General features: G+C 38.9%; 1 protein-coding gene across 2 annotated transcripts in view; it reads right to left on the bottom strand.

Moving 5' to 3' along the window:
* iqsec3b (IQ motif and Sec7 domain ArfGEF 3b) overlaps positions 1-13,771 on the bottom strand; it is a 239,637-nt gene that overhangs the window by 202,763 nt on the left and 23,103 nt on the right. For both annotated transcript variants that reach the window (XM_088646983.1, XM_088646984.1), the window contains exon 2: positions 2,386-2,463. In XM_088646983.1, coding sequence (XP_088503109.1) covers positions 2,386-2,463 — 78 coding nt within the window. The remainder of the gene's footprint in view (positions 1-2,385; positions 2,464-13,771) is intronic.

Raw genomic sequence — 13,771 nt, 5'->3', positions numbered from 1 at the left:
GTTTAGTTGAACTTCATCATAATCAGATACATATATACATTATAGTTTCTTTCAATTTCATAACTTAAGAAGGTTTAAAATTGATGTTGTTTATTTTAGAGAAAACAGATATGTCATATTTGTAATAAATTTATCATAGCCTTGAGATGGAATTAATTATATTCAATTGTTAGTTATATGTACTTTTTTAGGCTTTGAAAGAATTCATTTGAATCCGAGGTCGCAGTTATTTATTTGAGATTGAAATGCTTTATTTTGGGGATTTCTGCAATAAATTTTAATCATTTTTGGAGGTTAGGCCCTGATGATTTCAGGAATGTGTCTCTAAAAGAGACTATTGCAGCAGAGCAATCTCATATTTCCCAAAGAAAAGAGCTACTTAAAAATGCCCTCCTGGGATGGTGGCATCCATCATAGCTGTAGCCCACTGGTGATACATATTCATTATGTACCATCTCCCATGAGCGCTGTCTTTCATGGCTCTAATGTGATGTGGTAGTGGGTGAAAATATGAGGGTGAAGACATGTAAAAGGAATTGAGTCAAAATGATCTGAAATACAAATCATTTCACTACATACTCAAGAACACAAAACAATTGCTAGTGTGATTTGTACACCACAAATCATTTCTAAGATTGTCTTTGCAATTGAAGTGGACTGCTTTGGATGCTGATTTTATTGTAGAAGTCTTAGTCCCACTGGGCTCTGCACTCTTTCTTCAAGTTTGCTAATTCTGCTGAATTGCTGTAATTTGTCTGGTTTAAATTCCTGTGTTAAACTGTCCAAGAGGACACGTTGTGTTGCTGTAACTGCATTTACCTTGAAAAAAACAGCAGTGGAATAAACAGACAGTAACACAGTGTCTAGTACACTTGTGTTACATTTTCAGTAGGTCACTTACTGTATTTCATCACGTGGGTATGGAGAATTATGTTGACTCCTCCAATTTAAAAGAGATTACCAGTTTAATAGTTGATACTAATTAAAATTCAATTATACAGTTTTAAAAGTTTGTTCCATTCAGTATCATTGGAAGATAGAAAAGTGACTTGGCCTTGGCCCTCATTTATGTGACCTGAGCTCTAACTTAGTGTGAAGCACATAAGATAAATTAATTGCTTATTGGAAGACTAGATATGTTTTAGAGGGTAACGGCAAAATTTCAATTTCCCAGGGATCTCCCCAACTTTATCACTTTATGTTTGAAAGACATACTGTATATAGACCCAAAATATAAGTAGAATTGAATGAATTACTATTGATCTAATAATTTAATAATAATAATGTTTCTTTATTAGCCCTATACAATTTCTTGCATTAGGAATGCGTCTTTTCGAATACCCCAGCTTTTCTCCAGGGAGACACAGACACAGAGACAGGGAGAGAAGCTTGGGGTCAGAGCACAGGGTCTGCCATTGTACGGCGCCCCTGGAGCAGTTGGGGTTAAGGGCCTTGCTCAGGGGCCCAATGGAGTAGGATTTCTCTGCCGGCCGCGGGATTTGAACCGGCAACCTTCCGGTCACAGGCGCAGATCCTTAGCCACAGAGCCACCACTACTGCCATATTATTGTAAATACCAGTGAAAAAATCACCTTGATCAAATGGAGAAAGTTCATGCCCCAGGTATTCTCTGCAATTCTACTAACAGTTTCTTGCAGATGTGCAGGTTAATTAAGACAGAAAATGTATTGAAAACCAGGTTGCATTCAGCCTTTTAAGTGTATGAATGCAATGAAAGTAGTATATTTCACTAAGCACATTTTGCACAAAAGGTTTGAAAAAGCTCCACTTAAGAAACACATGAAAAAGGAATTCTACATTTTTTGTGTTATAATGTAGTTAGTTATTCAGACAAAACTGAATATTATTTTGTTCCTAAAAATGTCACCAAAGCTGTAAAACAGGTACCTGAAATTTATATTCCAATGTCCTCAACTCTGCACATTTATGAAAATGAGTCTACATGATATAGGTAATTATTATTTATTTTGATGTTTTATTCTTCTGTCAAATGTTTTCCATTGTCTGCTGTTTTTTGTCTTTTTATATTGTCGATGCTCTATTAACATAGAAAAAAGTAATGAATGTAAGTATATTTTTATTAATTTAATCTGCAAAGTAACACATTAATACTTTAGGGTATCTCCCTCTGCTCTTCCTCACTTAAAAAAAATGCTGTCCTTGAAAAGCATTTTTAAGAAATACTTTTATAGAAGAATTAAATCAGGAAGGAAAACAATAGATAGAACATGTAAGGGTAATTAAGCAGCACCAAAGACTAATGTCCACTGCAAATGGAAAAACAAGGCAGTTGCAGTGCAGTCTAGAGTTGATTAACATAGGACACATTCATTCAATTTTTGTTTCCAGGAAGCACACCCTTACCTTGTGGAACAACTGGAATCAGTTTTTTGATCAGCGTCAGCAGCAGGGCAGCAGAACTGATGCAGCACAGTCTCGTTCCTGTTGGGAGACCAATAGAAAATCCCTTTTAAAATAAAGGAATGTTCAAAAGGTGACAGTTCTCCCATGCGTGGTTTAGCTCTCCTGCAAGTAATAGCTAATCATGTTTTGTTTCCTAACAGGGCTTTGATGTGCATTTACAAAGTGTCAATAGGGCTTCCCATTGTCAGTTTTAAAAGCACTTTTTTCTTCTGGGAGTCTGGAACAAGCTACTCTGCCATCCTGTTGTTACCCTTTCTAGAAAAAGCTAGATGAGATCTTTGGTCCAATTAGGTACAGTACTTATAACCAAACAAGTTACATGGGCTGAATGGCCTCCTGTCATTCTTACTTCTTGTGTTTGCAGAACTGACTGTTACAATCCCTGCCTCCCGGCAACGAAAGAGGCAGAAGAAGGCGTAGTCTTAGTTCATTAGTCCACCTATCAGTGTACGCTTTCACCACCACACCGCCATCTCATCTTGTATTTAAGCACTAGTCTTTCCCTACCTCCTCGCTCAGTATTGGTTTTCCTTCCGAGCTACTTAGTTGCGCTACGCCTTCTACCTCTTCGTACTGTTCTGGTTTCGACCTTGGTTTCTTCCCTTTTACTACGGTTTTTGGATTACGGCTCGGCTTCGGTTACTCTCTCCCTGTTTGGATCACTGGCTTCCCCTGGACTCACGGCTCTCTCTTTCGTCTACGGTATTTAGATCACGACTTGTCTCTATCGGCTCCTGCAAGTGGGTTAATTACTTGGTTTCGGTTTCACTGGCCGAATCCTTAACAGAATACTGAGCCACTTAACATGGACCCAGCGGCGCAAGAGGAATTTCGCTCGGTTTTGGATCAGCACTGGCAAGCTTTACTCCAGTTACAGGCTTTCGTCCAACAGATTTCAGCGCACCTGTCGGCAATGCCGCCTACCAGTAATAGTGAAAGTAATGCTGGAGATGCCGCTTCGCCTCCGCCTCCGCCCCCGCCAGCTTCTACACCTGCTCCTCGACCTCTTCCACTTATACCACCTGACAGGTTTGACGGCAACCCTACGAAATCTCGGGGCCTCTTAGCACAGCTGGTTTTCAGGCTCCAACCGGAAACTTTTTTTTCTCCTCAAGACAAGATTGCCTTCGTAGTTTCTCTGTTAACTGGCCGTGCTCTGGAATGGGCTACTGCCCTACTAGATCGCGGAGCTCCTGAGGTACAGGACTATGATCTCTTTTTAGAGAGATTTAAAGGGGTTTTTTGTCGTTCCTCAGCTGGACAAGACTCCGCCTACCACCTCTCATCTATCCGCCAGGGTCGCAGGTCTGCACAGGTCTATGCCATAGACTTTTGAGTAGCAGCAGCAGAGACTCACTGGGATGATGAGGTCCTTATTTTTCTTTTTCTGCAAGGGTTATGTGAAGAAATAAAGGATCACCTGGTAACTATGCCACAGTTGGGCAGAACTTTGGAGGAAATAATTTCCCAGGTGTTGGAATTCGAGTTTAGAATTCGTCAGAGGAGTAGAGAAAGATCTCGGACACAGATACTAGAGGTTCCTCGGCCACCAACTATCAACACTCTAGACTCAGAACAACCTATAGAAATTGCCCGCACCCGTTTAACTCCACAAGAAAGAGAGAGACGTAGATGAGAGGGCCGCTGTATGTACTGTGGAGAAAAACAGATTCTTCACCCCTGCGCCTTCTTTTCTAAGAAGTTATCCCCTGCACAGATGAACTATGATGTTGGTAACCGTGAGCTTCTGGCTATTAAGTTAGCATTGGAGGAATGGAGGCACTGGCTGGAGGGAGCTCATCATCCATTCTTGATATACACAGATCACAAGAACCTGGAGTATTTACAATCGGCCAAATGTCTATGTCCTTGCCAGGCCAGATGGTCCCTCTTTTTCACCAGATTTAATTTCCTTATCACCTACACTCCAGGCTCTAAGAACATCAAAGCTGATGCTCTCTCACGGATCCACGACCCCCTGAGGCTGAACTGCTTCCTGAACCCATCATCCCTTCTGGTAAATTCCTTGCAGCTGTCAGATGGGACATAGAAGTCATAGTAAGACGCGCCTTGGCTGGAAAAACTGTACCTCCTCAGTGCCCTCAGGACAAGTTATTTGTCTCAACCCCAGTCAGATCTTCAGTCTTACAATGGGGATATGACTTCCTCTTCATCGGACTCCCTGGATTCCGACGTACCTTGGATTTCATCTCTAGAGACTTCTGGTGGCCAACCATGGTTAAAGATGTCAAGGAGTATGTTTAGGCCTGCTCTATCTGTTCACGAATTAAGTCTTCTTGGACGAGGGCGGCAGGCCCTCTTCAACCCTTACCTATCCCTGACCATCCTTGGACCCACCTTTCAGTTGATTTTATTACAGACCTTCCACCAAGCCAAGGATACACAACTGTTATGGTAGTAGTAGATTGTTTCTCTAAATCCACCCATTTTATTCCCCTACCTTCCTTGCCTTTAGCTAGGGAACTAGCTAAAACTGCCCTTCTTCACACTGCAGCTCGGCAGAAGACCGTGGCGGATCGGCACCGTCGACCCATACCCAGATTTAGACGTGGACAATTTATCTGGTTGTCTACCCATAACCTTCCTCTAAAGCAACCTTCTGGCAAGCTTGCTCCCAGGTTCATTGGTCCTTTTCGTGTCCTCACCCAGATTACCTCTGTAACTTATCGGCTGGCCTTACCTCCTACCCTCAGGATTCACCCTACATTCCATGTTTCCCTCGTTAAGCCCTTTTGCAAATCCACTCTGTCTAAACCGCAACAAAAAACCCCACCGCCTCAAGTAATTCATGGACTCCCTGCCTACACCGTAAATAAGATTCTAGATTCCCGATGGTCTCGTGGATCCCTGCAGTATCTAGTGGATTGGGAAGGCTACAGTCCAGAGGAGCGGTCGTGGGTACCGGAAAAGGATATACTGGATTCAAAACTGATCTGGGATTTCCATCACAGTTTCCCTAATCGTCCTGCTAGGGCGACGGGAGCCGCCCGTAGAGAGGGGGGTAATGTTACAATCCCTGCCTCCCGGCAACGAAAGAGGCAGAAGAAGGTGTAGTCTTAGTTCATTTGTCCACCTATCAGTGTACGCTTTCACCACCACACCGCCGTCTCATCTTGTATTTAAGCACTAGTCTTTCCCTACCTCCTCGCTCAGTATTGGTTTTCCTTCCGAGCTACTTAGTTGCGCTACGCCTTCTACCTCTTTGTACTGTTCTGGTTTCGACCTTGGTCTCTTCCCTTTTACTACAGTTTTTGGATTACGGCTCGGCTTCGGTTGCTCTCTCCCTGTTTGGATCTCTGGCTTCCCCTGGACTCTCGGCTCTCTCCTTCGTCTACAGTTTTGGATTACGTTCTGGCTTTGGTTACTCTCTCCCTGTTTGGATCACTGGCTTCCCCTGGACTCTCGGCTCTCTCCTTCATCTACGGTATTTGGATCACGACTTGTCTCTATTGGCTCCTGCAAGTGGGTTCATTACTTGGTTTCAGATTCACTGGCCGAATCCTTAACACTGAGGTAACTTCTTCTCTGTACATTTTGGCGTTACAGGATTCTCTTCGTAATACTACACTCTTTGAACAGGAAAAGGAATAGGAACAGACTGTTCTTTACAAAAACATGTTTATGCTGAAGGCCTGTTTCAGCATATTTTTACATTCAATGTGTGTCAGTACGTTCGTTGAAGTTTTTAAACCAGTCCAGTGATTCAGTCTATTTAAGTCTTTGGTAATGAACCTTTATTTTGTACTTAAAGGGCACAATGCCTTAAATGATTAGTTTGTTTATGAGAAAATGATGTTCCTGAACTTCTGAATTGAGTCCCTGGAGCACCTTTTCATCCCCACAATAGAAAAACAAAACTCTGCTGTATTTGCTGACTTAACACTAATATGTGCAGCATTATCTTCTGACAGAAGCATGTAAAAAAAATCTTTAGATGTATGTATATGTAATATATATTAACAGTTTCATGCATATGAAACTGTATGCTCATGTAGAAATGCTTACGTATGTATGGAAGCAAGAGATAAAAGAACAGTGTTCTTGATTAATTTAATGATGGTCCTTTTAAATTGTACATTGTACATTGGCAATTATTTATAAATTTTAAAAAGTAAAAGATCTGCAAATATGGCTGATGTACTATACATTATTATATTATTTATTTCAAAATTCAGTGCTTTGCAAGCCCATCAAAAACATGTTTCTAGAAGAAACATGAAAGCATGTTGCTAGGGTTTGTAATTATAAAATACTTATATAATAATTTAATCCTACCAACACATTAAAGGATAGTGATATACAGTATTTTCTAGAAAATATATTAAAAGCAGAACATTTATTTAACAGAAGCAGTGACCCTTTTATGGTTTCTTATTCACCAGTTTAGAATCCTTCTGGTGCCAGTCACTTTATAACAGCTGTATTGGACATTCTAAAACACAGAGATGAAGATTCTAAAGCAAAATCAAATATCATTAAGTTATTGCTTCCATTTATATGACCCGTAAAGTTTTTTTTTCTGCCAAACATCAAAATGCTGAAACTCTACGATATCAGATCTTCTCAAGAATACAGTATGTAAAACCTACAGATAAATGCAGCATTACAATGAATGACAGAGTAATAATTCTCATTCTAGAATGTTACTCTATATTAACACATGCCACAATCAACACTGCAGCAGTTGAACCTCACCTTAAAATGAGAAGCTGGATGAATGAAATAATCAAAGGTAGCTAGTTTTTGACATTCATTACAAATAGTTCTCCAGCTAGCTAATGCATTTCCAGATTTACTGTTTTTATTCTCATCCGTAAGACTTGATAAAAGTCAGCAATGGTGCTAGATCAGAATCCTTGTGTAAATGCAGTCATTTTCTTTCCAGAGGTTGCAGATAAATATGACATCTTCTAATATTCAGAGATCCTTATAGGGTCCAGTCTCTCATGAAATTGAATTTTAATGATGGTAATAAATAATATGACTGTGGCTGCTAAAGAAATTTTCCAGCATGTAAAACGTTATTCTGGTAATAATTCACAATGAATGTCTTAAGACTTACTAAAAATTATGTTGACTTTGAGACCACAAGGAAGCTGAATTTGTAATCACTCACATGGCTGTTTCTAAGTTTGCTCAGAGTGGTACAAAGCATTTTCATTTTGGTTCTAGTAATCCAGGTTTTCAATCCCATCTTCCCTACATATTTAATAAATAAATACATCCTGTAACCCTACTGTATCTGTAGATGGTTCTGTACTTGAGCTTCAGTCTAAATTGAAAAACCTTGGCGTAATATTCGATTCTGGCTAAACATTCGACCCCCATTTGCAGCATACTGTATTGTCAAAACATTTTTTTCAGAAATATCACTAGACTACGCCCTATGCTATCACTAACTGTGGCTGAAAGCTGATCAACACATTTGTGTTCTCTTGAATTGACTACTGTAATGTTCTACTTGCTGGGATATCTAAATCTACTTTGAACAAACTGCAGTAAGTCCAAAATTCAGCAGCCAGAATCCTGACCAGGTCTAGTGCAAGTGATCATATTACTCCTATCCTGGAGTCCTTGCACTGGCTTCCTGTCAAATTCCGTGTGTACTTTAAAATCCTCATGCTCACCTATAATGCTCTGCATGGCTTGGCACCTCAGTATCTGTCTGAGCTACTATCGCCCTACTCCCCACCTTGCAACCTTCCCTCTTCTAATTCTGGTCTCCTAACTGTCCTCCCAAGCCCGTCTATATTGTATGGGTGACAGGGCCTTCTCCTGTTATGCCCCCAATCTCTGGAACTCTCCACCCAAGGACATCAAAGAGTCACATTCTCTGAACTCCTTCAAATCCAGACTCAAAACCTTCTTCTTTAGAAGAGCCTTTACTTAACTGGTTCCATTCTTCACCCCTCTGCTTTTCTTAGTATCACCATCAACGGTCTCCTCTGTATATTGTAATTGTGTTTTATCTTGTGTATTCTTTTCAGTTATTGTTGTTGTAATTCTGTAAAGCGCTTTGAGAAGCCACCTTTAAAAGTGCTATATAAAATAAAGTTTATTATTTTTATAGTAATATAAATGTATTGTCCAGAAAATACGTATTGTGGTATTTGATCGAAATGTAAAAGATAAATGGTACTTGTGACTACTTCATTACCCCTTACTATACTTAACATATCTAAAAAGTCCAACTTCAGGGGTAGTCTTCACAAATGGATTTTATATTTATTATAAATATTTACATGAAGACTGATCAGAATAATTTATTCTAAATTATTCCAGTGGAATCTGTTCCAGGTACCATACAAAAAGTAAAGAAAAATTGTTGTGCAGATTACAAACAAACCCACTGGTCATAAAAAACAAGTCTAACCATTGGGTGTTGAATGGAGATTTTATGAAGCAGATCTGAAATAAAAAACTGAATATTGTAAGTCTGATGTGATTTTGGGAGGAAAACACAAATGATTCAGAATTACTCGGATTAAAATCGAAAGGAAAAATCAAGCAAATTCCTATTTTTATTTGGAAATATTATACAGTATATACTGCTTTCAATTCAGAAGCCATTTTACCTTGTCTAGTGACAATCTCATCATTCTAAAAAATCTGCTTAAAACAAAAAACAACAAACAGGTACCATTATGCCATTTCAACATCTTAAACAGTACGTACCCTCTGGCCCTCACCAGTCGGCACAGCAGTGCACTTTAAAGTGGATTTCAAGATTCGCTAGATTACTCACAATGTCACGGAGCACTGCTAATAAAACAGACAGCATACTCCTGGGACACTGGGCTAGGGAAGAAAAAGGCAATTTACTGAACAGATCACTTTCTCTCTCCTCTGCCTGCTATTTCTATTTTTTTCCCCTCTCTTTTTCTCTGTTTTATTTCTTCCACTCAATCCCTGCAATCTATTGCAGTCATGGCACTGGCAACTGGGGGATTCATTAGCAGTAAGGACCGAGGGGGGGGGGGGGCAGGAGGGGGTGGGTTGAAAATGTAGTTATTGCATAAAGTTACATTGAGGCATCCTAAGCAGTGAATAAATCTACCACCTGGAGCTTGGAGCATGGACCATTGTAGATGGCAGTAGGAATGGCTCATTATAAAAGCCTCTGAAGGCAACTGATTGAGTGCAAAACATGATAAAAAAAACACATGTATATTTAGTCAGTCTTGAAAAACACTATTGAGGTGATGTGCAATTACAGATTAAGCAGGGCAGATTCTCATAGAGTAGTTTATGATGAACACTTTGTATTGAAAATACTTTTGTATTTTTAATGACTAAGAAACAACAGTGGGAATTTAATTGGGATTGTCCAGTAGGTCAATTGTACTGAAAGTCACAAACTCAGAGATTAAGAATAAGAGCTAATCCTTGACACCATATAAATAGGTATGAAGAGTACTGACACAGGAGACATTTCTGATATAAAATCATTGCTAGGTTTATAATCTTGTTCTTCGAATATACAAAAAGATACGGGAGAATGCATTTTCAGTTTTGCGTTGAACTGAAAATACAAACATTTAAACTAATAATATATTTTAAATGACACAAAATGATTATAAAAATAAAAATGGAATGTGTTTTGGTACCTGTATATGAGTATAATGACAATAAACTTGAACTTGAACTTTAACAGGTGTTTTGCAGTTTTACCATTGTTTTACTGTATTTTCTGTGATTTCATATGGTTTCACTATGCTATACTACATCAGACCACTTGAATATCACAATATACCACAGCAAACAATCATTTGGATACATTTAACACACGAATCCTATGGTCCACTGTAGTGACACAAAGTGAAGCCATAGAACCCCAGAGAAAATCCATGGTCAAACTACAGTAAAGCCATAGGAAGATTGTAACAGCTTGATGGTAAATATAGCACAGTAAACTGTCATGAGGAACATAAAGTGTAATTAAAGAACAATAAATTATGGTAAAAGTGTGATGGAGTGTATAGAGGTATGGTAAAGTTAATCATGAACTGCGACACGAAAATAAAGTAAATACAGTTGTAAGTAGCAGTCTGCCCCAGCCATGAGTCAAACCACAATTTCTCAAGAATTTCTCAACCACCCAAAGCTGTACTGCGCTTCAGCAAGCGAACAAATCCACAGACCAAAAAACAGTCATGTGACCCAATGGATTTGCAGTGTTTTTTTAAGCTCCAGATGTTTACAGCAACATAACAGGCTCATACTCATAGCAACTGTATGGCTGACATGTAAGGCAGAAGTCACATTCAGTCTGTCATCATCAAGGTTGCTCTTGTTGGTGTACAGCAGCTGTTCGATGTTCGGACACATATGGAATGATACATGATGGAACTCACACACATTAATAAAACTAAGATTCAAATACATTAAATGGGTTAGAAATCACTTCTAGCCACTTTTGCATTGTGAAACATTCCCAGCAGTTATTAAAGCCAAGAGGTACAGTCCAAAGGAAGGCAGCTTCAAGAGAAACTTTGTCTGTTTAACAAAATAAACTATTTTTGTATTGTGAAAATAAAAATATCTTCCCTGATCTCCAAGTAAAAACCTCCTAGCAACCTCTACCATTTGAAGTGCTGGGTCTAACAGACATGCTCTTTTCCATACAATAAACTTAAAATTTCCATTTTAGTCTTCAAGAGCAACTGTAGGTTTTAATTATTTATTTCAGAAGGGAATTAACCAGGAAAAGAAGACTGCTGAAGGCAGTGCATAGCAAAAAAACATTTCTGAATATTTTCTTCAGCACAGCAACTGACTGAGCCAATTATTTTTCCATTGAATATCATTCTACCTTATTTATATCCACATGTAGCTTGAAATGACATGTCCCATGAATAATAACATTACATTTTACATGACCATTGTATGATATTACACATTACCTGAACAAGCATAAGCAAAAGTATTGCATGGCATGTTTTGTTTTCCCAACTATATAAAGCATTCCAGCTTCATGTCTTCAATGCAATACACCGTCAAGTCTGGAGAGCAAATTATTAAATATCTTGTGATGATTTATTCCTCTCAAGAATGTAATCAGTTGATATTGTGGAGACTGACGCTTAGTTTGTATATTTGGAGAATGATCCATGTATAGGAAAAGTCTCTTAGCGGGTTCCTAAAAAATATCAGTTTTGATCATATGTCTTTCCTATTGTCTTGTTCTACAGTCTGAAACAAATTTAGCTAGATGATTTATTGGGCAGGAATTGCTGCCTCACAGTGTTGGGGCACTGGGTTCAATTCCTAGGGCTGTTATCTGCATGGAGTTTGTATGTTCTTCCCAAGTTGACGTGGAGTTCCTCTGGGAGCTCCTCCAACAGTCCAAAGACATATTGGTACTGTAGGTTAGATGGCTTCTGGGAAAATTGGCCCTGGTGTGAGTGTATGGGTGTTTGTGTCTTTGGCTGCCCTGTGATAGACTGGTGTCCTGTCCAGGGTGTATGCTGCCTTGCACCCACTGCTTCCTGCGATAGGCTCTGACACCCTAGCAACCCTGAATTAGATAAAGCAGTTGGAAAATGGATGAATGTATGGATGGATGGATAATGCCATCATTTGGACTGATTTTAGATTGTTGAAAAAGCCGCTATGACATGAGAAACATATGAAAGTTTGCATGTGGGAAGTGGCCGTTTAGCACCTAACTCTTGTGCCTGCAATTAGTTAATAGATTCTCATCCAGCCTCATCCATCCAGCCATTTCCTGAAAGACATGATGGTCAGCTTCATCAGCTGTATAGCTTGCTCCAGAATGTATAACAAAGTGCCTTCTACTCTTCTCCCGAATTTCAATTTGTTCCCTCTAGTTTATGTTTTAATATTGGCCAAGAGAAACTTTATACTTGAAATCAATGTAATGTAATCACAAAGGTCACAGACTGGCACATGCCACTGCACTCTTCAGTTGCCTGTATTAGCCTCTTCAATGTACAAAACAGCGATTTTAAAGTTGTTAATGTTTAACTCTAGGTACTGTATGTATAGGGTCAGATACATTTATATTACAGAAAAGGCAGGGTATCCAAATGTTCTTAGAAAGACGTTCTATATGGCTGTGGCAGTCGATCATTACTGAACGTATGTTTTTGAAAATGGCAAAGCAAAAATATTTTTTTTAGTACACAATTGTATCCCCTACTGAAAAGAAATGAAATAAATACATTTGAATTGTGGAACCTTTTTCATGTATGTTTTCACACTGTTCACAGTTCTTGACATATCTTGCAACTAAATGAATAGAGTGTCATAAAAGAAAATGCTACAGTACATCACTATATCTACAGTATATATATATACAGTATATAGCACTTTTATGAAAGCAGGAAATACCCATAAGTATAAGAAATATTAAAATGATTTAGAAATCCTTACTGCTACATTCTTTATTTAATTAAAGATTTATCACTTTAACAGATCTTTTTTTAATGAGTTGTAAAAAGAATGTGGCCAGGTTGCGCCTTTAGTACATCACTAATTTTAACTCCCCTATTTCTCTTCACCATACTTAGTGTTTAATGGTAATGGATTTTCTGCATCCAAGACCAAGGGGGTTATTTAATTAGTCATTTCTTTGTGCAGCTGATTAATTAATTACTATTACTTGGAAATGAATCATAAGAGGATATCTCCAAAAAACCATGTACTGTATGAACAAAAAAAAAACTTATGGGAAACAAGGAATCTTGTCCTTGTAAATGGACAAAACAATGTATTAAAAACATTTTACACCCCAGCTTAATAAGGGTGTGAAAGCCCTGTTTTTGTTTTTAATGTTTGTAAAAGGTGGTTCAGAGATTCTTAATTAATCTAACCCCACAAGGCTGCTGTCTGAGTCCAAGGTTGTACTCCCTATTTACTCACGACTGCACAGCAAGACACAGCAACAACCGCATCATTAAGTTTGCCGATGACACCACTATAATAGGACTGATCAGTGATGATGACGAGTCCACTTACAGGGATGAAGTTGTACAGCTGCTTAGGTGGTGTCATAGCAATAACCTGGACTTGAACATTAAGAAAACGAAAGAGCTAATAGTGGACTTTCGGAGACACAGGCCACACACTCACAGCCCACTCAGTATTGATGGAACGGAAGTGGAAACAGTCACCAGCTTTATGTTTTTGGGAATTCACATCTCTAAAGATCTAGTCTGGACTGTGAACACTGATTCTATCATGAAGAAGGCTCAGCAGCGCCTTTATTTCTTGAGGTGCCTCAAGCGATGGGGGATGCCAATACATGTGTTGGTGAACTTCTACCGCTGCACTATCGAGAGCG

The sequence above is a fragment of the Lepisosteus platostomus genome, chromosome 9 (genome assembly GCF_059453375.1).
Source record: "Lepisosteus platostomus isolate fLepPlt1 chromosome 9, fLepPlt1.hap1, whole genome shotgun sequence".
NCBI lineage: Eukaryota > Metazoa > Chordata > Actinopteri > Semionotiformes > Lepisosteidae > Lepisosteus > Lepisosteus platostomus.
This window is presented reverse-complemented; position numbering and strand designations above follow the sequence as displayed.